This window comes from Gymnodraco acuticeps, unplaced genomic scaffold (genome assembly GCF_902827175.1).
Source record: "Gymnodraco acuticeps unplaced genomic scaffold, fGymAcu1.1, whole genome shotgun sequence".
NCBI lineage: Eukaryota > Metazoa > Chordata > Actinopteri > Perciformes > Bathydraconidae > Gymnodraco > Gymnodraco acuticeps.
The window spans coordinates 2,092,007-2,119,964 of NW_022992177.1; the positions used below are offsets into that span (position 1 = coordinate 2,092,007).

Sequence of the window (27,958 nt, forward strand, 5' to 3'; positions counted from 1 at the left end):
TACACTCTAGGCCAGTTTATAATGTACAACTAGCTACAAATGTGAAGCCTCTGCATCGTAATAGAACACCCCTGCAATTAAATCCTAGGCTGTATTGTCATGTTAGTAACACATTCACAGCATATGCTGACATGGTATAATGCAGTACTGTACTACTAATCTTCACAGTATTTCAAGTATTTAAACTGCTCCACATTGACCAACTACAATACTGAAATGCACGTATGTATAAAAATAGGATAATATACATGATAATATAATACGGTGAAAACGTCCATTCTGCAACATGTACTTTTACATTTGATACTTGAAGTACTTAGCTGATAATACTTCTCTACTTTACATTATTCTCTGAAATACACGCAGAATTAGTCATTCTACTTTTTGTACTTTAAGTATATTTTGATGCTAATACTTTAGTATTTTTACTTGAGTAACTTTAGTACTTTTACTTGAGTAAACATTTTGATTGCAGGACATTTACTTCTAACAGAATATTCCTACACTCTAGTACTTCTAGTAAAGGATCTGAGTACTTCTTCCAACACTGAATTTGACCCTGTAAGCTTTAACTTTTAGCATTACTTTTAAATTAAACACCCTTGGTTTTCTAGCGTTAAAAGCATCAATGGATGCAAACTTCGATTCAACATTTACTATTTGGCTCGCAGATGCACATTTAGCTTTTATTCCAACGATAGCTGTCATAAAAACGATTCTCACTTGAGAACTCACCCATGGTCTCCGCTGTTATCGGTCGTACCAATTAGGTTAATGCAACATTATGGCATGTTTTTAATAACTTGTCACAGTAACGTTACAGACATTTCAAACAGCCTCCATTTAATACGAGCGACTGGATGCGCATGTGCGAATGTTGTTCCCTCTGTGCAGTCTTGTTCTGTGGTGGACAGACCCGCGCGATGTTGCCCCCTACAGTGCGCAGGCGCAACTACAGAGCCAGCATCAACGTGGTCAAACTGTGGAGACTGTGGTAGGTAGAGATTGAAGAAGTACTTACTGTTGATCGTGTACTTAAGTAGAAGTACCAGAGTGTAGGAATACTCAGTTACAAGTAAAAGTCCTGTAATCAAAATCTTACTTGAGTGAAAGTTCAAAAGCATTAGCATTAAAGCTGGAAAACATGCATCTAATTTCAAGTACCTTGTACACTGCAGGGTAGTTTATGAATTTCAAACCTTTATTTACCCAGGTGTATCCCATTGAGATCATTGATATCTTTTTCAAGGGAGACCTGAATGTTACTCCAGGTATAACTAAAGTCTTGAAAGTGTTGATTATATTTCACTTAATTAATCCATTTATGCACAGTAACTAAAGGTACTAAATAAATGTAGTGAAGTAAAGTACATCATTTACCTCTGAATTGTAGTGGGGTAGAAGTTCAAAGTAAAAAAAGGTTAACTTTATTACCTTGCTGCTGGGTGTGTATTTACTCCAGGTAAAACTAAAGTCTTATTCAAGTGTTTATTATATTTCACATAAATAATTTAAATCTGTAGGGTATCTAAAGGTATTAAATAAATGTAGCGGAGTAAAAGTTCAAGATGTACCTCTGAATTGTAGTGGGGTAGAAGTACAAATAGCAAAGATGTAAATACTCAAGTAAAGTTCAAGTCTCTGAAAATTGAATTTAAGTACAGTACTTGAGTAAATGTACTCAGTTATACCACTGGTGGTAGGACGGTAAGGTAAGTGGACATTGAAAAAAATTGACAAACACAGTGAAAACATTTACATATCTGTTGAAAATGTGCACATGCTAACCACGCTCACACAACCGGATATAGGCATCAATGTATTAAGAGAATATGCAACTTTCAGACACTGAAAATATTTTGTGTAGCCTTTGTTCGCACTTTTAGCGCGTTTGTGCTTGTTTTTGCACATTTTAGGAACATCTTTTAGAAATCAAGTTAAAATATGCAAAAATTGGTTGCTCACAATAAGACACTTCTCCTAAAAAGAATTCAAGACTATCATGCAAATGTACTTTAAGCTAGACTAACTCTCACCCAGAAGTTTGCATAGGTAAAAACTGATTCCACTTGTTCCTGAAATTTGAAATAAACGAAATAACAGCAGAAACCATGGCCTAATTAACTATACATATATATATATGGCCATATAATGAATACAAAAACTGGAATAATTGGAGTCAAGTAATTAGCCATACTCAGAAACTAACATTTTTTTAAGGCACTGATGTCAAACATTTACAGTGACTTTTAAAGCAGACCAAATGATGGATGATTCAATAATTATCACAACAAGTATTCATAGTTGCAGATGTAATACTTACTTTAGCACTGGCTGCTCATGATTGCATTACTAATTAGACAGTGGTAGTGTTTTCAGCCAGACGAAGTAGAAATTGTTTCCGTTGTGTGTTTTTACAGCATACAAATTGTTATATTTGCATACTTTGCATAACATAGAACTTTACTTTCTTTACACATATTTCCTCTCCAAATGATTGGAGACAGCATAGGCCTGGGGTGTGTTTTATACACAAAATATTAACTGTGCTCAAATGTCCATGTATGCATACATTATTTATTTTTTATGGCAAATAGCAACTTGTGTTTCATGTAATGAGCCATTAAAGTACACGGATGAAAACATCTGGAATAGGCCAGCTATGAAACCAAACAGTTGTGAGGAAATTTGACAAAGTACAGTCCTCCCTAATTCAACATCCTATATCTGTCAATCTGTATAAGCTGTCAGACAGGAATAACTATACACCTTTCTCATCATGCAGCTGTCCCCCTGTGGGAGTAGCCCAAAGCCCTGTTTGCACATGGAGGAGCTTCTACGACTATGTGAGGTAATACTAAATGACGATGTGTTTGTTTCCAAGATATACATGTAACCACACAGATAAAACCAATGCAGTAAGGCTGAACTTTAGTCAGATGTATCCACCAGTTATTATTTAATAATTGAGAAATATCTGTTCAAACATTTGTTTATCACTGATCATTACATGTTCATTTGGTGTGTAAATAATAGTTTGTTTAACTTGTAATAATATTGTCTCTTAAGCAGTGTTCAACCTTTGAATGGTGTTTGATCCAATAATGACTGTAGTCACAACACAAACTCCTTGTCACATGTTCGCCAGAGAGTGGGAAAGTTTGCCCATGTCATGCCTTGCTTTCTGTGCCTTAATGTGACAGTGCAGGTAGAGGGTGACAGTAATCAAGGATGTTGTTCAATGCAGTTTGCAGATCCTGTCTGTTCACGCACCAGGTGCAATATAGATAATGAAGCACACAGTCACCAAATTTAAACAAACATTTAACTAGAAGGAACTTCCACGGTGCATACTTCCGCCAGGACTATATCTCAAAATGTTAATGAAAGAGAAAAATAAGTGTGTATCCTCCCTGTGTGATTTTGCTCAACTCTGTCTTTCCTAGTTACACCTTACCGCCAAGTTTTATGAAAATCAGTCCAAGTAGTCTTGTCTATAATCATGTTGACAACTAAACCAAGCAAATGGAAAACATGACTTCCTTGGCAGAGGGAAATGGTTTCATTATATAAATACCAGCAAAAACAAAGACATTTCTAAGCAGATATTCTGTCTGGCATCTTTAAAGGTCCCCTATTGTACTGTTTTTCATCAATATATTATCGTTCTCGGATATATACTGTACAAAACATGTCTCTGAAGTGTTTGGCTCGAAATACCAAACAGATCATGCATTGTAGCATCCCATAATCCCCTCTGTTTCAGCCCTGTTTCAAAAGTGCTGATTCTCTGTCTTTCACTTTGCCACTGACTTTTGAGCACCAATCATCATTGATGTAAAGACTCAGAGTCTGAATCCTAATGTCCCACTAGGGTCCTGTGTTCTATCGCAAATACAAATACAACATTTAACCAAAAAAGAAAACCATTACTACAAACATACATCACAACAGACACTATGAAGAGTGGATAATAAACTGCAGGTTATTTCATAGCTTACTTTTACTTAAAGCATTTATCCCAGGTACACTGAGACCTACTTATAACCCAAACTGATCTTACAGACTGAGGAACAAAAGAGTTCCTCAAGCTAATTCTTGAAGTATTCTAAATACAGTTGGAAAACTTGACTGAAGCATTTGAACCACACTTTTTGAGCAGAAGTTCCTTAACAGCTTAGCTTAAAGATGGACAGAAAGAAAACTGTATGGGAGTTGTTTTTAAATAGCACCTTTCCAATTTTCTGACGTTTTATACTACATGCTTACATTTAACCAATTCATACAATAATGGCAGGTCATACAAACTGCTAATATTCTTTGTGTATACGGGCTAGACACTATACACAAAGAATATTTGCAGTTTGACACTTCGAAAAGCATAACACTTTGTACTGATTGAAAGAAAAAAGCTTGTTTTGCACTGATGACATTGGATCTGTTTTTTTTTTTATCAGTAATCTATGCCTGCTTTTAAACAAAGACAAAACTGAGGTAATGGTTTTTGGAGCCAAGGCAGAACGTATAAAAGTTAGCGCTGAGCTTCAGTCTGCAATGTTCAAAACAACAGATAAAGCCAGAAATCTAGGTGTAGTCATGGACTCTGACCTGAGTTTCAACAGTCACATTAAAACAGTTATTAAATCAGCCTACTATCACCTAAAGAATATATCTAGGATTAAAAGACTAATGTCACAGCAGGATTTGGAAAAACTTGTCCATGCTTTTATCTTCAGTAGACTCGACTACTGTAATGGTGTCTTCACAGGTCTCACTAAAATATCTATTAGAAAGCTGCAGCTGATTCAGAACGCCGCTGCTCGAGTCCTCACTAACACTAAGAAAGTGGATCACATCACTCCTGTTCTGAAGTCTTTACACTGGCTTCCTGTGTGTCAAAGAATAGATTTCAAAAATACTGCTGCTGGTTTATAAAGCGTTGAATGGTTTAGGCCCAAAATACATTTCTGACCTACTGCTAAATTATGAACCATCCAGATCTCTCAGGTCTTCAGGGACTGGTCAGCTTTCTGTCCCCAGAGTCAGAGCTAAACATGGAGAAGCAGCGTTCAGTTATTATGCTCCAAACATCTGGAACAAACTCCCAGAAACCTGCAGGTCCGCTGCAACTCTGACTACTTTTAAATCCAGGCTGAAGACTTATCTTATATAAGGCTATAAGGGATATATAAATAAACATTGATTGATTGATTGATTGATTGATTGATTGATTGATTGATCTTTTTGTCACTGCTTTTAATTGAACTATTCATATCTTAAACTGCACTGTAACTTTTTATTCATGTACTTTTTATTCATGTTTATACATATTCATGTATTTTTTCTTTTAATGTTCCTTTATTATCTTTTCTTTTTAATGACTGTTTTTAAATGCCTTTGTCTGAATGTCTTTCATTTTTGTAAAGCACCTTGAATTGCCTTGTGTTGAAAAGTGCTATATAAATAAACTTGCCTTGCCTACTACAAACTGCTTTGTTTGCTCAAGCATATACCGGCAGTCACTGGTTGTGACGAGGTTGGATCTTAATCCGATAATAAAATAATAATCATACCATAACACCATTCTCATACCAAGATATGATACCTAATAAGTTCTCATCACTTGATTAAAAAGCAGAAAAAAGCAGATTTCTAGTCAAATGTGTCCAAACTCTGTGTTACTGATGTATTACCGATTTAATCCAAAAATAAGAGAGCGTATTTTTAAGAGAATTAGTTTGATATCATTTAACGAGCACACTGTCAACAAAACCCTTTTATTGCAGCCCATTTCTTCTATGAATTGTTAATCAATGTGCATATTTGTTCAATCAAGCAATAAGGAGGATGTAGGAATGATTATATTGGACTTGTGAAATGCGTCAGTCGTCCATTCAGCATATGTTTCCCATGTCTTGGCAATAAAACTTTGGACAAAAGGCGTCCACTATAAAAGCCAGTCAAGTGCAGTCCAACTATTATCTGCTCCGGTGACCAAAAGCCAATGGCAATGATGAGGGGGAGAAGTGTGTGGTTGTGTTTCCTTGCTTTGTCTGTTGCAAGTGTCATCAACGTGCAAGCCAGACTGGGTAAGATTGTTAAGGATGCTGTGTGGAGGGACTATTCTGCTTTTTTGTTCTGAGTATTGTAAAGCATATATCATCTCTTAAGTCAGTCTTTCCACCTTTAGTAACTTGAACTGTTTTCTACACTCAAACATTTTCCTCAGTTCGCAACCATGTGAGCAGCATCTGCAGCACATGGGGCCGGGAGCACTTCAAGACGTTTGACGGAGATGTGTTTCAGTTCCCTGGCACGTGTGAGTACAACCTGGCCTCCGACTGCCATGAGTCCTACCAGGAGTTCTCCGTGCACATGAGGAGGATGGTCAAAGATGGAAACCCTACAGTCAGTCATGTGGTGGTCACCATCAATGACCTTTTGTTCTACCTCAGCAAGGACATGGTCACTGTGAATGACATCCCGTGAGTAGAACATCCAACAGCCTTGGAAATAAACTGTACCACTCTTTTATGTACAAGTTCATTGTAATAAGAAAAACATCTTCATTTTCCAGTGTCAAATTGCCACACTTCAATGCAGGAGTACAAGTGGAAAAAAATGCTGGTAACATCAAGCTCCAATCTAAAGTCGGCATCACTGTCATGTGGAACGGGGACGATGCAGTCATGGTAAAAACTTAAGAAAAATGTTTGACTGTTAAACCATTTAACTATTCGGCACACAATAATGCAACTTTAAATTGTAATATACATGAATTTGGTTAGGAATTCTTTATGATTTTTTGAGGCAATTACAATTAACTGTTGTTTTGCCTTTTTTGAAATTGTGAAAAAGCCAAACGTGTCATAACCTCTTGCTATGCTGCAGGTGGAACTGGATACTGATTATGCAAACCGTACTTGTGGTCTTTGTGGAGACTTCAATGGGGTTCCTGTCCACGATGAGTTCATTCATAATGGTATATTATGCTTATTTATTTTATGCATTAACACATTTCCATAATCATCAACCGTATCTTTGACATTTGGTATTATAACAACAATCATGTGCAGGTCGCAAAATCAGCCCTATTGAGTTCGGCAACAAACAGAAAGTCCACCGTCCAAATGAAGTTTGTGAGGATCCGGATGAAGAGGAGAATGAATCTCGGGAGGCTGTGCTGGATTCATGCAAGGAGTTTGTGAGTGTTAGCAATAGTGATATCTGGTGATATAAAGTGCTCACATCTTGTACTATGATACATTATGTTGGTAATATCTTATCTGTAAATAATCTGCAAGGTGACTAAACTGGTCAAATGAATAAAGTTAAGTAGAAAGTATAATATTTCTCTCTGAATCCCGTGGAGTGGAAGTACAATGTAGCAGAATATTTAAATACAACAGTCTCAAATGTATACTATGTACAGTTCTTGTTAAATGGAGTCAGTTATTTCCCCACACTGTACTCAGGTCGTATTTGCTAACTTTGTCTCTTCCTCCCGTTTAGCAAACCACCTGTGCCCAGATGCTGCGTTCAGAGCCTTGGAGCTCCTGCACCACACTGATCGACCCTGAGCCGTACATCCTGACCTGTGTGCAGGACATGTGTGGCTGCTCCAACAGTCCAAATGACTTCTGTGTCTGCAGCACACTCTCTGAGTTCTCCAGACAGTGTTCCCATGCAGGGGGAACGCCTCCCAACTGGAGGACTCCGCAGTTATGTGGTAAGGTTTTAAGATCGCTTTTGCTTTTCAGTTTTTGTATTATCTTTATTTTTCATATGCAGTGATGGAAAGTAACTAAGTACATTTACTCAAGTACTACACTTAAGTACACATTTGAGGTACTACTTGATTATTTTCATTTGATGGTACTTTATACTTCTACCCAACTGTATTTTGGATGCAAATATTGTAATTTTTACTCCACTACTGACAGCTAGCAGGGTTATTTTGAAAAGGTACTGTGTTTCTGTTTATAGGGGATTTTTATCTCATGCATCCAAAGCATCAAATAATTAAATATATCACCCTTGATGCCCTATTACTTACATCAGTTTATTTAAATCATGTCCTTTCCTCACAGCCAAACAGTGCCCATTCAACATGGTGTATGAAGAGAGTGGCTCCCCTTGCATGGATACATGCACACTTCTCGACACAAGCTCTCTGTGTGAGGATCACAAGATCGACGGCTGCTTCTGTCCCCCTGGTTAGTGCCATTCACATGTTTTATTACCCTTATATATACCCTAGTCCTAGTCGATAACAAGTTAATGTTATGTGTGTCTTCTTCAGGAACTGTGTTTGATGATATTTCCATGAGAGGGTGTATTGTTCAATCTAAGTGTCAGTGCAAACACAACAAAATCTACAACTCTGGTGAGGTTTACCGACAGGACAGAGAGGAATGGTAAGTTTGAATATTTCATCAACATAATATTTCATCTTGCCTAGCTTAATCTTGTTTTTTATTGTTAAGTTCAATGTTTTGGGTTGTTTCAGTACATGTGTTGAGGGTAAATGGGCCTGTAAGAGCCTTCAGACTCCTGCTACCTGTGCAGTAGAGGAGGGCTCACATGTGACCACCTTTGACGGGAAAACATATACCTTCCATGGGGACTGCTACTACACCCTAGCCAAAGTGGAAAGCAAGGTGAATTAGCCATAGCTTTGTACAATTACAAAATAAAATGCATAATGAGCTGATTTCAATAATACCATTTGTAAATTAATATTTTGTTGTCACTATTTATATTTCAGGATAAAGCAAGTCCAAAGTTTACCATCCTGGTTCAGTTGGTGCCATGTGCAAATCAAGAGTTTGACACTTGCCTCAAGAGTCTTAAAATCGTGCTGAACAATGACAGAAACAATGTGAGTTAAAGTCTCTCAGGAAAGAAGACCTTACTCATTCATAGATTCAAACCTATACCTGCAATGATCAACTCTGTTTATATCCAGGTATTAATGTTCACCTCCGATGGCACAGTGAAGCAGAACATGCAGACAGTCAGTTTGCCATACCACTCAGGTGAGTCAGAAACCCTTAGTATAAAGGTTATTGTAATTGAAATGTGTGCAAGGACATCAGCAAAAACAATCTAACTTATGTTGTACTTATCTTTATCCAGGTGACATCAACATATTCCACGCCTCATCCTTCCACATCATGCTCCAGACAAGTTTCGGGTTGCAAATTCAGATCCAGCATGTGCCCGTCATGCAAGTCTATGTCAGCCTTGACCAAAGCTACAGAGCAAAGACACGTGGTAAGTTGTATATTTAACTTGATATCAGAGTGATGTCAGAATACTGTACATTTAGAATAATGAATAAATGAAAAACCTGCAATACTTGTTGGACAGGTAGTGCTTGACAGGTGGACAAACATGATGATGTTTTGTAATACACTTGATTAAATATGTATTATTCATTACAGTGACAACACAAGAACATATTTATAGGCTGATTGTCTTTCCACCACCCCTGAATCCCTCCTAAAGAACTAAACAATATACATAAAATAAATACATCAGTTAATGTAATAAGTGGTGAGTTAGATTTGTCTTTAAATTCACTATTCTTCTCTCTCTAAACAAAAAAAACTGAAACCTCAAATTGAACCCCACACTAGTAACCCTCAAGTCACAATGTATTTTCTTACGTAAATTAGTCGTAATTCAAATAGATTACCCACATTCCTAATAATATACATTATACTCTCATTACAGTAATTTATACTTTCCTTGTAACTATTTTTGGTTTTAGCCAATTGTTTGCACTTGAGTATAAGTGCTAATAAAATATTCATTGTCTACAGGTTTATGCGGGAACTTCAACATGGTCCTGTCTGATGACATGAAGACTCCTCAGGGGATCGTGGAGGGAACAGCTCCCACCTTCAGTAACTCGTGGAAGGCTAACTACATGTGTCCAGACAGAGAGGAGAGACTTGAAGACCCTTGTTCCCTCAGTGTGGAAAATGGTAAAAAGCACTGCTTGATATTTTATTGTTTGAAAACAAAATAATTGGGGCATTTGTATTTGGAAGAGTGTTGTAACATGTTGAAATATGGAATGTATGGCATTTCAAACCATTACTTTCTCAGTAAAAATACAATTATACAATCATTAAAAAATATATTATTATTAAATTGCTTCTAAAATTCCAATTTCCAAAAACATTTATAAATCGAATGTCTCTGTCCAAAAATGTTCTCTATTACCCAAGATAATCCACAGACTGTCTTTTATAGGAAATATTATCTTTCTAGCTAACTTTCTTAGCGTCTCAGTCGTGAGTAGACGCACGCTTACTTCTGCACAGTGATACGTTTGGCAGGTTTTTTTAAATATATTTTCTTGCCGCTATAAGCACCACATGACGAGTGCCATTTGATTTTGGGATGAGCTGTCTCTTTAAGGAAAATAGAATTTTGAAAATAAAAGGCTATTGTTTCTGCAGAGTGGTACGCCAAACACTGGTGCGCCTTGCTGCTGAGTCCAGACAGCAGCTTCGCTCAGTGCCGTTCAGTGGTGGATCCTGAGCTGTACTACAAGGTACTGCAAAACCTTTCTGTTTGTCTTTCATTCAATTACACTTTGATGGGGATGTAATACTCTAAAAGTGCTTTCTGTCTTCTCCAGAGATGTACTTATGCTAGCTGCAACTGTGAGAAGAGTGAGGACTGTCTGTGTGCCGTCTTCTCCTCCTACGCTCGGGCTTGTGCATCTAAGGGAGTGTTCCTGGAAGACTGGAGAGAGAAAGTGTGCGGTAAGGATTTAAAAACTATAAAGTAACTAGGTAGCACTTAGTAACAATCAAAATCACTAATAATATTAAATTGATTGTTAATTAAACTGTGAAACTGATTAAACAATGACATTATGTGATGACACAATGATTATGTTAACTAATTACAAGGTAATCTATCATTTATGTTTTAACAGTTAATAGTTGCATAATATTGTATTCTACTATATGATGCATTTGTTAATGATGAGCAACATTTGTTGTTACTTCTTTTGAAATATTTTGTAAAACTTTTATAACTAATTACTTAATATAATATTCTGGTAAATGGTTAACAAATACTTTGATGCATCTCCAATGATTAAGAAACAAGATAATCATTCATTATTTGTTAACAGTATAATTACTATTGACTATTATAATGATGGTAATAAAGTCTTATCAGTAACAGTAATCCTCTCATCCTGTGCATAAAACAGATAAATACTCCAGGAACTGCCCAGAGTCTCAGATCTTCTCTTACCAGCATCAGAGATGCCAGCTGACCTGCAGATCCCTCGGCTCCGTGCAGCAGAATTGCATTTCTGACTTCCTGCCTGTGGACGGCTGCTCCTGCCCTGACGGTCTCTACCTCAATGAAAACGGCATCTGTATCCCCAAGGCAAAATGTCCCTGCTACCATAACGAAGTCTACATCAAGTCAGGAAAGTCCATCAGCATCAAAGATGAGCACTGGTGAGTCAGCTGCATGCCATTTGGTTACATTGGATTTGAACTGTCCTAGATTCAAGATTCAAGGCTTTTATTGTCATTCGTACATAGCTACAGTGTAGTTATGTCGATGAAAATCTTAGGTCCCAGGCTCCTCCAACAGTGCAAAACAATAAAACGGTTAAAATAGTGCAATTAAATACAATAAAATAGAATAGATTAGTGCCATAAGAGTCTATATACAAGTGATACATAAGATACAAACCTTACAACACTTGTAATGCCTGCAGTATTAACCCACCAGAGGTTGAACAAAAACTGAGTGAAGTGAACATGTATTAGCATCAAAACATACTTAAAGTACAAAACTTAAAAGTACTTATTTGGCAGAATTACCCATTTTAGAATAATATATTTGATATGTTTGTATAATAATTGTTGGTTTATAAATATGTGTGTTTCCGCTGATAGCGTTTGTGCTAACTTGACTAACTTGTAACTAAAGGTTACAAATTAATGTAGGTGAGATAATTATAATATTAACCTCTGAAGTAAAGTGGAATAGAAGTATAAAGTAGCTGAACATTGAAATACAGCACAAGAACATCAAAACTGTACTTAGGTAGAGTCCTTATATAAATATACTTTCCACCAGTGAATTTAATACATTGTTACTTTTCAGGTACCTTTGTGTTGTATTTAATTTCATATCCTTGGTGTCTTTTCTAGTGTATGTAACAATGGAATGCTTCATTGCCATTCTTGGAGAGCCCGCTCATCAAGTACGTTATATATTTAATTATTATTTTTTTACCACAAGACAAGTATTTGATCGATTCTGTTTCTTGTGTTGTTGATACTGGTATGTTGAATCTTTTTCTGTTACAGCATGCCCTTCTCCAAAACAATTCTTCAACTGCTCTGCTGCTGGCTCAGGGGACCTGGGCCTGCACTGTGCTCCAACGTGTCTGAATCTGGACAGCGATGATTGCGTAAGCTCTCAGTCTAAAACATCTCAGTCTATTGTATATTTCCTTAATTTTATGATGAATGCTTTGTTACATTCAAGATGTTAAACAATCTGTTGGGTTTCACTAGTTCCACAGAGTTTCTAGAGTCTTGAACTATATTGTTAGAAAATATCACTCGTCACCGGCTTGATCTTCAATATCAGGATACATGTATTTATTATCCTTGCAAGAATGGAAGTAGTCATCATATACAAAGCTGCATAGTACAAATAGTACCCTGAATAGTGTCCTTGACATGCTTATATACAAGAGAGTGTTAGAATACCGGTTCAAAGCAGTATTCAATGTTTACTTCAGATTAGCTAAGGCCTGCGTAAGCAATAAACATGACAGTCATATGTCCATCTCCATAGAGGCTGAATCATCATGTTAAACAGTGTGTCCTGACGCTCTTCTAGGTAATCATACATCTGGTTACGTACACAGCTACGCAGGGCCTTTGTTAACATGTGCTACTCTGATATTAGAAGAGTACATTCAGTATTTTCCCAACAAGTATTATTCATTTTACTCCTTTACTATCTATGTCATCCTTCTTTCTTCTCAGGACTCCACTGAGTGTGAATCTGGCTGTCGGTGTCCAGCTGGCCTTCTCGATGATGGCAAAGATTCCTGTGTGCAAAGAAATCAGTGCACATGTAAGCACGATGGCCATATCTATGCCCCTGGATCAGAAATCCCCGAGCAGTGCAACACCTGGTATGACCTCGTTTTTAAATCAGAAGTATACTATAGCATAAACATTATCATATTTATATATTACATTATTATTATTAACATTTACATCATTGTGGTATTTTAAAACATTGTATTATATCTTACCATTTCTGATATAGTACCTGCAAAAGTGGAAGCTGGGTGTGCAGCGAGAAAAAATGCCCACAAACTTGCACTATTTATGGGAGTGGCCACTACAATACATTTGATCAGCAGACATATGGGTTTAATGGAGATTGTGCCTATGTTGCTGTGAAGGTAAACAAATGTTGAAAGTCAGTCATGTATAAACGTCTAACTTTTTTCTAATCTTGAAGACTAAACTTGATATACTTTTTGGGATGATATCTACATTTAATTTACTTAAAAACATGAAATATGAGTGAAATATGAATTATATAATCCTACTCTACTGATAATTAATTAATGTGTTTGTGTTGTACTAACCACTGTGGAAAATTTGAGTCCAAGCCAAGGTTTAATTTGACCATTTGTATATGTCTAATATAAAGGAAAACAATTTAATGAATCAATACATCTTTCTCTTTTAAGAACAAATGTGGCAATAAAACAGTGCAGGACAGCTTTGGGGTCATCACAGAAAATGAACCTTGTGGAACTACAGGCACCACATGCTCCAAAACTGTCAGAATCTATCTGGGGGTAAGACATCTTACCAACACCTGATATTCTCTCTGAGCCTGAAATATTGGACTCAATCCAACAAAATATTTATTTTGTAAAACTAACAAGAATCTCCTTAACATTACAGCGAATGGAAATTAAATTATCGAAGGGTAAATATGAAGAGTTGAACCTGGGCCAGGGTGCTGAGATTCAGTACAGAATACGAAGGGTTGGCTTGTTTGTGGTGATAGAATCAGCCATTGGTCTGTCGGTGATGTGGGATGGAAAAACAACTGTTCGCATTATCCTGGAACCAATGCACAGTGTAAGTCTCGGAAATTGTTCATATGATGACTTAAATATTCAAGTTTTGATATGATGTAAAACATTTTTTAAATCTGTAGTCTAGCTGTCTGCTTTTTCTTCACACCACTTTGACAAAATACAGTACATCTATTTCAAATGCTTTTCAAAATTATTGTAGACATTTATTTACTGGACTGTTTAAATAAAAATGCACCTAAATGCAATACAGTACCTACTGTATATAACATCTGTTCACTGTAGTTCAAATTATATTATGGCTTTACATGTAACTGTGTTGTGTTGTTTACAAAAACTCTAAAATGTATTTTTATAAATGTAACATGTTGTAATGTATGAAAAGCTCAAAATGAAAAGTTAGTGGTTGACTTGATTACTATACACAAATCCTGTGCCAAAGTGTCATTTATCTGTTCTATATAAGCAGTTGATCACTGTAACCTCGATCACTATAAGCGGTTTACACCATATTAACTTTCTGAAATCTTTTTTTTTACAATTATAACAATATTAATATAATAATACAATAATATACTAAACATATTTAGTAAATAGGTTGTGGAAATAATGGAAGTATATTAAAGCCTGGAAAATGTCTGTCCCCAAAGGGTTTGTTATGGAATAAAATGTGAAATAAATCACTAACTCCTTTTGTATGGCTTTTTCAGGGAGAGGTGTGTGGTCTGTGTGGAGATTTTGATGGAGATGGACAGAACGACTTCACCACCCAGGGTCATCTGGTAGTAAGCAATCCTGTAGAATTCGCAAACAGCTGGAAAGTGTCAAGCAATTGCCCAGATGTGGATACGAATGCTGACCCTTGTGGCGCAAAACCTAATCGACATCACTGGGCAAAAATGATGTGCAGCATTATAACTGGGAATACGTTCAAACATTGCCACAATAAGGTGCAGACATCTTGTTAATCATTTATGTTTTTGTTTTTTTTAAATGTGATGGTTGAACAAATGTAACTCATTTGTTTTACGACTTAACAGGTTGCTCCCCTTCCATATTATGAAAACTGTGTGAAAGACTCATGTGCCTGCGACTCTGGAGGAGACTGTGAATGTTTCTGCTCAGCAGTCGCAGCTTATGCTCAAGCGTGTAATGAGGCTTCTGTATGTGTTGCATGGAGAACTCCAGAAATCTGTCGTAAGTATACAACAATGTGAAATATGCCTTCGAACCCTAAGAATAAACTCAGGTTTCACAGCTTTTCTGGTGCTAAGAAGCTGTTATGGGACCCGATGCAATGATTTATATACATGATGCCTAATAACTTCCCAAGTTACCTTAAACTTCTTTCAATCTTTAGGCCTAAAGTAAATATAATGTGAGGATTCGTATCAGGTTGACTTTATGTTTAAGGTCTTTTTCACTAAGAGATAGCCTACATCAGCAACTACTTTGTTTAAAACATAACCTTTTTTTAATCGTTTCTTCCTAGCTGTTTTTTGTGATTACTACAACAACCCAGGTGAATGCAAGTGGCACTACAATCCTTGCCACAAACCTTGCTACAAGACCTGTATGAATCCAGAAGAAAATTGCAGCAAACCTTTACCCAACCTAGAAGGTAAGAGGTTAACTCACACTTTCTCAGCTTTATGTGATGGTTAAAATCTGAAATGTAGAAATGATCCAATTTGGCTTATTTTATGTGTGAAAAGAGATTCAGAGACAACCAAGCAATCTTCAGTTTCAAGTAGAATAAATAAATATTTCAAAAACAATAATTATCAATTACACAAACAATGTATTACATTTAATGTTGTGTTGTGTACAGGCTGCTACCCTGTATGCCCAGAAGATACGCCGATATTTGATGAAGACACTGGGTTGTGTGTGGAGGAATGTCCTGATTGCTATTACAACAATACTAGATACGAGGAAGAGGAAGTTATTTTCAATGCCACTGACAATATGGGAATGTGCTACTATGCAATATGCAGGAATGCGACAGTGATATTTGAAAATGAAACTTGCATATCTACAACTGTCCCAACAACAACAATTGCCACCACCATACCTGTTACAACACCAACCGAACCTCCGACAACAACCACAGTATATACAACCACCACCACAGCATCTACAACAATAACTCAAACACCAACCACCACCACAGAATCTACAACCCCACCCACTGAACCCACTACAACAACTGCAACACCAACCACAACCACAGCATCTACAACCCCACCCACTGAACCCACTACAACAACTTTAGCACCCACAACAACCACAGAATCAACAACCCCACCCACTGAACCCACTACAACAACTGTAGCACCCACAACAACCACAATATCTACAACCCCACCCACTGAACCCACTACAACAACAACTGTAGCACCCACAACAACCACAGAATCAACCACCCCACCCACTGAACCCACTGCAACAACTGTAGCACCCACAACAACCACAGAATCAACAACCCCACCCACTGAACCCACTACAACAACAACTGTAGTACCCACAACAACCACAGAATCTACAACCCCACCCACTGAACCCACTGCAACAACTGTAGCACCAACAACAACCACAGCATCTACAACCCCACCAACTGAACCCACTACAACAACAAATGAACCACCAGCCACTACCACAACATATATAACCCCACCAAATGAATCCACTACACCTTGTATTAAAACATGTGAGTGGTCAGAGTGGTACGATGTGCATAACCCATTAGAGGACGGAAGTGACTGGGAAACATATGAGAACATCACAAATAGTGGTATACAAATGTGTGAAACTCCCACAGAAATTGATTGTAGAGCAACAAATCATCCTGAAATGGACTTCAATGACTTTGTAACTCAAACTGGCCAAAAGGTTTCTTGTGATCTAGGAGTCGGTTTAATATGTAGAAAGGAGGACCAATTTAGACCTCCACGGAAATGTTTCAACTATAAGATCAGAGTATGTTGTGAAGTAGATACATGTGAGCCCACTACAACAACTGAAACAACAACAACAACAACTGTAGCACCCACAACAACCACAGAATCTACAACCCCACCCACTGAACCCACTACAACAACTGTAGTACCCCCAACAACCACAGAATCTACAACCCCACCCACTGAACCTACTACAACAACTGAAACACCAACCACCACCACAGAATCTACAACCCCACCCACTGAACCCACTACAACAACTGTAGCACCCACAACAACCACGGAATCTACAACCCCACCCACTGAACCAACTACAATAACTCAAACACCAACCACCACCACAGAATCTACAACCACACCTACTGAACCCACTACAACAACTGCAACACCAACCACTAGCACAGCATCTACAACCCCACCCACTGAACCTACTACAACAACTGCAACACCAACTACAACCACTGCATCGACAACCCCACCTATTGAACCCACTACAACAACTGTAGCACCCACAACAACCACAGCATCTACAACCCCACCCACTGAACCCACTACAACAACTGGAACACCAACTACAACCACTGAATCGACAACCCCATCAACTAAACCCACTACAACAACTGAAACACCAACCACAACCACAGAATTGACAACCACACCAACTAAACCCACAACAACAACAACAACTGAAACACCAACAAAAACTACAGAATCTACAACCCCACCCCCTGAACCCACTACAACACATGCAACACCAACTACAACCACACAATCTACAACACCACCCACTGAACCCACTACAACAACTTTAGCACCCACAACAACCACAGAATCAACAACCCCACCCACTGAACCCACTACAACAATTGTAGCACCCACAACAACCACAATATCTACAACCCCACCCACTGAACCCACTACAACAACAACTGTAGCACCCACAACAACCACAGAATCAACCACCCCACCCACTGAACCCACTGCAACAACTGTAGCACCCACAACAACCACAGAATCAACAACCCCACCCACTGAACCCACTACAACAACAACTGTAGTACCCACAACAACCACAGAATCTACAACCCCACCCACTGAACCCACTGCAACAACTGTAGCACCAACAACAACCACAGCATCTACAACCCCACCAACTGAACCCACTACAACAACAAATGAACCACCAGCCACTACCACAACATATATAACCCCACCAAATGAATCCACTACACCTTGTATTAAAACATGTGAGTGGTCAGAGTGGTACGATGTGCATAACCCATTAGAGGACGGAAGTGACTGGGAAACATATGAGAACATCACAAATAGTGGTATACAAATGTGTGAAACTCCCACAGAAATTGATTGTAGAACAACAAATCATCCTGAAATGGACTTCAATGACTTTGTAACTCAAACTGGCCAAAAGGTTTCTTGTGATCTAGGAGTCGGTTTAATATGTAGAAAGGAGGACCAATTTAGACCTCCACGGAAATGTTTCAACTATAAGATCAGAGTATGTTGTGAAGTAGATACATGTGAGCCCACTACAACAACTGAAACAACAACAACAACAACAACAACAACAACAACAACAACAACAACAACTGTAGCACCCACAACAACCACAGAATCTACAACCCGACCCACTGAACCCACTACAACAACTGTAGTACCCCCAACAACCACAGAATCTACAACCCCACCCACTGAACCTACTACAACAACTGAAACACCAACCACCACCACAGAATCTACAACCCCACCCACTGAACCCACTACAACAACTGTAGCACCCACAACAACCACGGAATCTACAACCCCACCCACTGAACCAACTACAATAACTCAAACACCAACCACCACCACAGAATCTACAACCACACCCACTGAACCCACTACAACAACTGCAACACCAACCACTAGCACAGCATCGACAACCCCATCAACTAAACCCACTACAACAACTGAAACACCAACCACAACCACAGAATTGACAACCACACCAACTAAACCCACAACAACAACAACAACTGAAACACCAACAAAAACTACAGAATCTACAACCCCACCCCCTGAACCCACTACAACACATGCAACACCAACTACAACCACACAATCTACAACACCACCCACTGAACCCACTACAACAAGTGCAACACCAACTACAACCACTGAATCTACAACACCACCCACTGAACCCACTAAAACAACTGCAAAACCAACCACAGCATCTACAACCCCAACTATTGAACCCACTACAACAACTCAAACACCAACCACAAACATAGCATCTACAACCCCACCCACTGAACCCACTACAACAACTGCAACACCAACTACAACCACTGAATCGACCACCCCACCTTTTGAACCCACTTCTACAGTTAAAACACCAACCACAACCACAGCATCTACAACCCTACCCAGTGAACCAACTACAACACCTGCAACACCAACCAAAACTACAGAATCTACAACCCTATCAACTAAACCCACTACAATAACTCAAACACCAACCACAACCACAGAATTGACAACCACATCAACTAAACCCACAACAAAAACAACAACTGAAACACCAACGAAAACTACAGAATCTACAACCCCACCCCCTGAACCCACTACAACAACTGCAACACCAACCACCACCACAGCATCTACAACCACACCAACTAAACCCACTACAACAACTGAAGCACCAACTACAGAATCTACAACAACACCCACTGAACCCACTACAACAACTGCTACACCAACCACAGGATCTACAAACCCACCTATTGAACCCACTACAACAACTGAAACACCAAACACAGCATCTACAACCCCACCCACTGAACCCACTACAACAACTGCAACACCAACTACAACCACTGAATCGACAACCCCACCTATTGAACCCACTTCTACAGTTGAAACACCAACCACAACCACAGCATCTACAACCCTACCCACTGAACCCACTACAATAACTGAAACACCAACCACAACCACAGAATTAACAACCCCAACGACTAAACCCACAACAACAACATCTGAAACACCAACCAAAACTACAGAATTGACAACCCCACGCCCTGAACCCACTACAACAACTGCAACACCAACCACCACCACAGCATCTACAACCCCACCAACTAAACCCACAACAACAACAACAACAACAACAACAACAACTGAAACACCAACCAAAACTACAGAATCTACATCCCCACCCCCTGAACCCACTACAACAACTGCAACACCAACCACCACCACAGCATCTACAACCGCATCCCCTGAACCCACTACAACACCTGAAACACTAACCACAACCACAGAATCTACAACCCTACCCCCTGAACCCACTACAACAACTCAAACACCAACCACAACCACAGAATCTACAACCGCACCCCCTGAACCCACTACAACACCTGAAACACCAACCACAACCACAGAATCTACAACCCCACCCCCTGAACCCACTACAACAACTCAAACACCAACCACAACCACAGAATCTACAACCCCACCCACTGAACCAACTGCAACAACTGAAACACCAACCACAACCACAGAATTGACAACCCCACCAACTAAACCCACAACAACTGAAACACCAACCACCACCACAGCATCTACAACCCCACCCCCTGAACCCACTACAACACCTGAAACACCAACCACAACCACATCATCTACAACCACACCCCCTGAACCCACTACAACAACAACTGCAACACCAACCACCACCACAGCATCTACAACCCCACCAACTAAACCCACTACAACAACTGAAACACCAACCACAACCACAGAATCTACAACCCCACCCACTGAACCAACTACAACACCTACAACACCAACCAAAACTACAGGATCTACAACCCCACCAACTAAACCCACTACAACAACAACTGCAACACCAACCACAACCACAGAATTGACAACCCCACCAACTAAACCCACAACAACAACAATTGAAACACCAACCAAAACTACAGCATCTACAACCCCACCCCCTGAACCCACTACAACAACTGCAACACCAACCACCACCACAGCATCTACAACCCCACCCCCTGAACCCACTACAACACCTACAACACCAACCAAAACTACAGGATCTACAACCCCACCAACTGAACCCACTACAACAACTGCAACACCAACCACCACCACAGAATCTACAACCCCACCCCCTGAACCCACTACAACAACTCAAACACCAACCACAACCACAGAATCTACAACCCCACCCACTGAACCAACTGCAACAACTGAAACACCAACCACAACCACAGAATTGACAACCCCACCAACTAAACCCACAACAACTGAAACACCAACCACCACCACAGCATCTACAACCCCACCCCCTGAACCCACTACAACACCTGAAACACCAACCACAACCACATCATCTACAACCCACACCCCCTGAACCCACTACAACAACAACTGCAACACCAACCACCACCACAGCATCTACAACCCCACCAACTAAACCCACTACAACAACTGAAACACCAACCACAACCACAGAATCTACAACCCCACCCACTGAACCAACTACAACACCTACAACACCAACCAAAACTACAGGATCTACAACCCCACCAACTAAACCCACTACAACAACAACTGCAACACCAACCACAACCACAGAATTGACAACCCCACCAACTAAACCCACAACAACAACAATTGAAACACCAACCAAAACTACAGCATCTACAACCCCACCCCCTGAACCCACTACAACAACTGCAACACCAACCACCACCACAGCATCTACAACCCCACCCCCTGAACCCACTACAACACCTACAACACCAACCAAAACTACAGGATCTACAACCCCACCAACTGAACCCACTACAACAACTGCAACACCAACCACCACCACAGCATCTACAACCCCACCCCCTAAACCCACTACAACAACTGAAACACCAACCACAACCACAGAATTGACAACCCCACCAACTAAACCTACCACTACAACAACTGGAACATCAACTACAACCACAGCATCCACAACCCCACCATCTGAACCTACAACTAAAGCTGAAACACCAACCACAACGACAATACCTGAAACTGGCCCCACTTTATCAACATCAACGCCAGCAATTTCACCAACTCAAGAACTTATCATTGCAACTACAGAATGTTTCTGTATATTTAATGGAAGTCATTATAGGCCAGGTAAGAAAAAAGTACAACTATACTTTCTTTGAGTTCTCAAATGGTTATTGTAAGGGTTTCCACAGTTTAATCAATTCCTTATCTTCATTCCCAATTTTAGGGGAGGTCATACCAGGCATCGAACACATCGGATCCAATATATGTCTCACAATGATTTGTTCGGATATTTGTGAGATTCACAAGGAGCCTGTACTTTGCTCAACCACAACCATGCCTACAACGACACCCACGACTTCTATACCTACCTGCCCTGAATGGGATGTAGCAGTAAGAATCTTAATGTATCTTGCACGTTAAAATCTATACTTGCATTTATTGCACAATACTGATTTCAATAATTTTTCCTCCTTCCATCAGCAAAATGAGACGTTCTTATTATGTAACTGCACTATGGCTAAATGCATTGAGAACAACACCATTGAAATCGTTCCATATGAATGTCCACCCCTTGAGATGATCACTTGTGCCAATGGAAAGAAACCAGTTCTTGTGGATGATGAATACAAATGCTGCAAGCTTTACGTTTGTGACTGTAAGCCATTCTGTAGTTAAAGGATTCATATAATAACTGGTTTCTTTTCTGTTTAAAATGATTTCAACTTTTGAACTGTATTTCTTTTCAGGTGTATGTGAAGGCTGGGGAGATCCTCATTACATCACATTTGATGGATTATTCTACAGTTATCAAGGAAACTGTACTTACGTTTTGATGGAAGAGATTTCCCCAAAACATAAGTTGAACATTTATATTGACAATGTCTATTGTGATCCCACTGAAGATGTTTCTTGTCCGCGATCAATAATTATATCATTCCAATCCGAAGTTTTCACACTCATTAATCATAACCTTCTTGGAGCAGCGCAGCTGGAGGTAAAACAATATATATAGATAAATGCATATTTGTTTTTTTGTTCTTAAAGGCCAACCAGAAATACTTACGTAGATGACTGTAAAATAGGTGCAATGGCATTGATGAATGCTTAGTCACAATTTATAGATTATTTTTATTTTGATACTGTATAGTTGATTCCCTTTTTCTCCTTGTAGGCACATAAAAATGGGATACGTCTGAAACTACCTTATGCCCAACAAGGTGTTAAGATCCTGGATACTGGCATCAACTTGGTTCTGGAAATCCCTCGACTTAAAGTGGTCATTACATTTGGAATAACTGGCTTTAGTGTCACCCTTCCATATAGTAACTTTGGCAGCAACACACAGGGGCATTGTGGTAAGAACATACTTCTCTTCAGTGCACATAACAATCATTTATTTGTTTGCAAACTGTAATATTAAGTGTTTTGCCACTCTACCATCAGGCACATGCAATAACAACCAGGCTGATGACTGCAAGTTGCCTGGAGGTCAGCTGGTCGAAGATTGTGCAGTGATGGCCGACTTTTGGCCTGCAAAACACATTGAACAACCTGACTGCCAAATACCATCTGTACCACCCACCAATAAACCTGGACCTCCACCAATTGTAACTCCCTGCAAGCCAGACTCCATATGTCACCTTCTTAAGAGCAGGTACACGTTTTCCAATCTAAATTGGAAAGTTCACATTCATCAGCATACATTTCACATACTGTATTTAAAACACCATTGTGAGGTTTTGGTGTGTGTTTTACTTTCACAGAGTCTTTGAAGCGTGCCATCCAGTTGTCTCTCCTGACAATTTCTACCAAGGTTGTGTTTTTGACAGCTGTCATGTTTCCAACCCAGCAGTGGAGTGCACAAGTCTGCAGACTTATGCTGCTGCCTGTGCGCAGGCTGGGGTTTGCCTGTACTGGAGAAACTACACCACTTTGTGTGGTAGGCAACTCCTCATTGTTTTTACTGTACATTCAGAGATCAGAGGAACCAAGGAAGGAAGCGCCTTCTTAATTTTGTTGCATCCAGCACAATTTGAACAGGCTGTTGTGCATTTTATTATACTGCTAGGGGTGTTGCGATGCACTGCTATTGATGCTTTTTATTTATGTATTTATTATGTTTTTTCACTCACAGAAAGTGACTGCCCTTCAAACAAAGTTTACAAGCCATGTGGTCCTGCAGAACAGCCAACCTGTGAAGACAAGTAAGTTTAATAAAAAAGTTAATTTTACAGCACATTAGATTTCCTGAGATGAAGATGATAATGGATGGTAGCAATAGCTATTTGGTTGTGAACAACATAGTTGCAACATACAGTGTATTAAATGTACTATGTTTTAGAGATCCAAAAGAAATAGAGCAAACTCAATGTTCTATCTTGATTTAATATTATAGTTCTAATGAACCAAGAATGAACTACACTACTGAGGGCTGCTTTTGTCCTGATGGAATGAAACTATTTAACAAGGAGTCTGGCATATGTGTTGATAAGTGCGGTAAGTGTGTTGTATATTCTGAAATATTTTCGTTGAGCAGAGTCTATCGTATTAATCATTAAGTGACCATTTTTCAACAGGATGTCTTGATCCTGAGGGAAATCCTCGTGAGGTGAGTCTTGTATTCATTTTAATTTGAAATCCCAAACAAAGTTATTTACTTGCAAAAGACAATTAACTCATAACTTTGTTTTATTCTTCTAGTTCAATGAGCGGTTTGAGTACAAATGCCAAAGCTGCATCTGTGACGAGTCCACCAAGACTGTCTCTTGCAAGCCTAAAGAGTGCCCAACTGCACCGGTTACAAGCTGCATGGGTCCCGGGTTTGTCCTTGTCAACACAACTAATCCATCAGACCCCTGCTGTTCTGCCTTTGTTTGTGGTAAGTCATATAGCATCAATGCATGTTTGTTTAGTTTATTTTAAAAAAAAATTCTTTTTCGAGCGTGTAAAACCAAAGAAAATACAAATGAAACAAAAGATGATACAGACATGATACAGTACTATACAAATGAATGCAATAACAAAACGAAATATTTAATTAATAATTGAATAATCTGTAGTGTCATTGTCTGATATCAATAAACAACAAAGCTTTAGCTAATTACACATCCGAAGAAGTTAACACTTTACACTTTACACTTGTCCTCCAGAGTTTGGAAAATGATACATATTGATAAGTATATTCATGGCTATTAACTATTTTCTTTCACCGTTTTATCTTCTCCACAGAATGTCACAGCAACACTTGCCCACCTACAAACATGAACTGTCTTGTAGGATATATTCCAGTTGTCAGTGTTCCTGAGGGGAAATGCTGTCCAGAACATATATGTGGTGAGATCATTATTTTGTAATAGTTTTAATGTAAAATAAAAGCTAAAGATGATTGTGATACGATTTAACTTGTCTTACTCTTTCCTAGAACCAAAAAGAGTATGTGTCCACAAAAACTCTGAATACCAGGTAAATAAGAAATGCAAATATGTAATTATTGTACATACAGTCTATATACGTATATTTATATATAAATAATGATTTGTTAATATACTGTACAACTTCTGACATTATAATTTCTGCTGAACATGTTCTGTATGGCTAAAACACAAGTATGAATAAATGTCTTCTTTATTTGCTAGCCTGGCTCTTTAGTTCCTGTAGCACCATGCCAGGATTGTCTCTGTACCAATGAGGTGGACCAAGATTCTAAACTATTCAAGATAACATGTGAATTGCAGAAATGTAAAACAGACTGTGGCATGGTAAGTGAAATTACACCTATTTTACAAATACACACAATACATTTTATACATGTAGTTTTTCTCACTTTGTTTTCTGTAAGAGTGAACTGGACTCTACTTCTGCAACTTAAATTCATCCTTTCCCTTAGGGATATGAATATCTGGTACCTGATTCAGATGAGTGCTGTGGAAAATGTGTGCAGACCCACTGTGTTGTCAGTCTAAACGAAACTAAACAGCTCTTGAAGGTATATTGGATCATCTCTTCTGGCTACTACCTCACATCATAATGTTTAAAAAGTACCTTGTTTTTTATATCTGTCCGTAATCCAGCTTTGTCGTGTGTGTGTGTGTGTGTGTGTGTGTGTGTGTGTGTGTGTGTGTGTGTGTGTGTGTGTGTGTGTGTGTGTGTGTGTGTGTGTGTGTGTGTGTGTGTGTGTGTGTGTGTGTGTGTGTGTGTGTGTGTGTGTGTGTGTGTGTGTGTGTGTGTGTGTGTGTGTGTGTGTGTGCGTGTGCGTGCGTGCGTGCGTGTGTGTGTGTTTGTGTGTACATCCTTCTCTCTTCTCAGCCAGGAGATACCTGGTCACCACCTGAGAATAAGTGTCAGCATTACACCTGTGTTGAGGTTGGTGATACTTTAACGACGTTCAATTCCCATATTGTGTGCCCACCATTTCAACAGAGCAACTGCATACCTGTAAGTATCATTTATCAATTTTAACTGATGACACCACATTTTCTGTCTTTCTGAGACCATATGTTAAAACAAATAATGTCAATTTATTTCTCTGCAGGGCACAGTTCAGACTTCAGCAGATGGCTGTTGTAAAATTTGTGAGTGTGACATTTTCTTTAGTCTTGGACAGAAAGTAGATGCCTTCAAAATGAAATGTTTGAATTAGAAGTTGTTCAATATTGCATACAATTATATATATATATATATATATATATATATATATATATATATATATATATATAACCTACAGTCAGACCCTTAAGGAAAATCTGAATGTGTGATCCCACAGCCCCTATAGCATAAAACCATGCATTATTATATCACGGCTTTAATCTAGAGCCCTGACTTCAGAACTGAAATTGTAACGTTATTTACACCATATGAAGCCATATCAAATACATTTATTAATTTTCTGGTTTTCTTCACAAAATGTCCCTGGATTTTTGTTCAAAAAACTAAAATTCATCAATCATGTTGTTTGTTATTGACTTAGCATTTCTTATACGGATCTTAATAGCATGTGATGTACAGATACACATTTGATAAAACATACTGTAACGAGCATTATGTAAGTAAACTGTTATTTAAAGGGTTAACATTCTGAAAATAAATAAATAAATACTGGTAATGATCAGGTACAGTATGACGTTTGAAAACATATTTCACTCTATGGTCCTCTAAGGAAAATGGTTATAATTGTGTGTCTGTTTCTAAAAGGTTTGGAGAGGGAGAAGGGCTGCAAGACTGTTTCCACAAAGACATTTGTTATGCACAAGGGCTGTCAGTCATACAATGAGGTAGAAATACCATATTGTGAAGGAACGTGCAACACTTTCACCAAGTAAGGATGATATTACTAATATTTATCTTTCCTCTAAACAGTGACAAATCCATTAGGTTTTGGACTATTAAAAAAGTTTAGACATGGTTTATGTAGGTTTTAATCAACCTGTCTTTGCTATCTTTAGGTACTCTAAAGCAGCAGCAGCTATGCAGCATTCTTGCTCCTGCTGTAGGGAGACCCGCTCCAGCAATCGCACCATTGACCTGCACTGCTTGAATGGAGATGTGGTTCCCTACACGTACATCCATGTGGAAGAGTGTGGCTGCGGACACACAGATTGCACTTCAGCGGCTGCACTACCTGCTCGCAGGAGGCGAAGCTCCACACTGGTGTGAAAGAAACGTCACTCGTCACATTAATGGATAGACTGTAAAAGTCTCTTTTCCCATACTGTCTTAACAATCATTCTATTTCTTTTAAATCAATTGCCTTTGTAGAGATAATATTTATCATTTACTCTAATAAAAGTATGCAACTCGA

The 27,958-nt window shown here is 38.8% G+C and overlaps 2 protein-coding genes across 2 annotated transcripts in view; one reads left to right on the forward strand and one right to left on the reverse strand.

Moving 5' to 3' along the window:
* Positions 1-4,561, reverse strand: part of saal1 (serum amyloid A-like 1) — a 20,847-nt gene extending 16,286 nt beyond the window's left edge. Inside the window, 1 exon segment of the mRNA XM_034204706.1 lies at positions 724-4,561. Within this exon segment, the coding sequence (XP_034060597.1) occupies positions 724-739 (16 nt within the window). The 5' untranslated portion in view covers positions 740-4,561.
* On the forward strand, positions 924-27,958 carry LOC117538991 (mucin-2-like). Its single transcript, XM_034205006.1, is given in 46 exon segments — positions 924-994; positions 6,064-6,089; positions 6,230-6,485; positions 6,578-6,692; positions 6,892-6,982; positions 7,077-7,204; positions 7,513-7,729; positions 8,091-8,216; positions 8,303-8,417; positions 8,510-8,648; positions 8,768-8,881; positions 8,969-9,038; positions 9,139-9,276; positions 9,828-9,992; positions 10,473-10,567; positions 10,655-10,781; positions 11,240-11,495; positions 12,201-12,253; positions 12,360-12,463; positions 13,050-13,201; positions 13,339-13,477; positions 13,772-13,882; positions 13,992-14,171; positions 14,839-15,078; positions 15,169-15,325; positions 15,621-15,749; positions 15,960-21,519; positions 21,521-22,284; positions 22,385-22,551; positions 22,642-22,816; positions 22,908-23,155; positions 23,333-23,516; positions 23,605-23,815; positions 23,925-24,100; positions 24,296-24,365; positions 24,557-24,657; positions 24,738-24,769; positions 24,862-25,039; positions 25,390-25,494; positions 25,583-25,623; positions 25,797-25,919; positions 26,048-26,146; positions 26,467-26,595; positions 26,693-26,732; positions 27,352-27,475; positions 27,603-27,958. Coding segments are annotated over 46 exon segments (12,252 nt in total). The 3' UTR covers positions 27,814-27,958.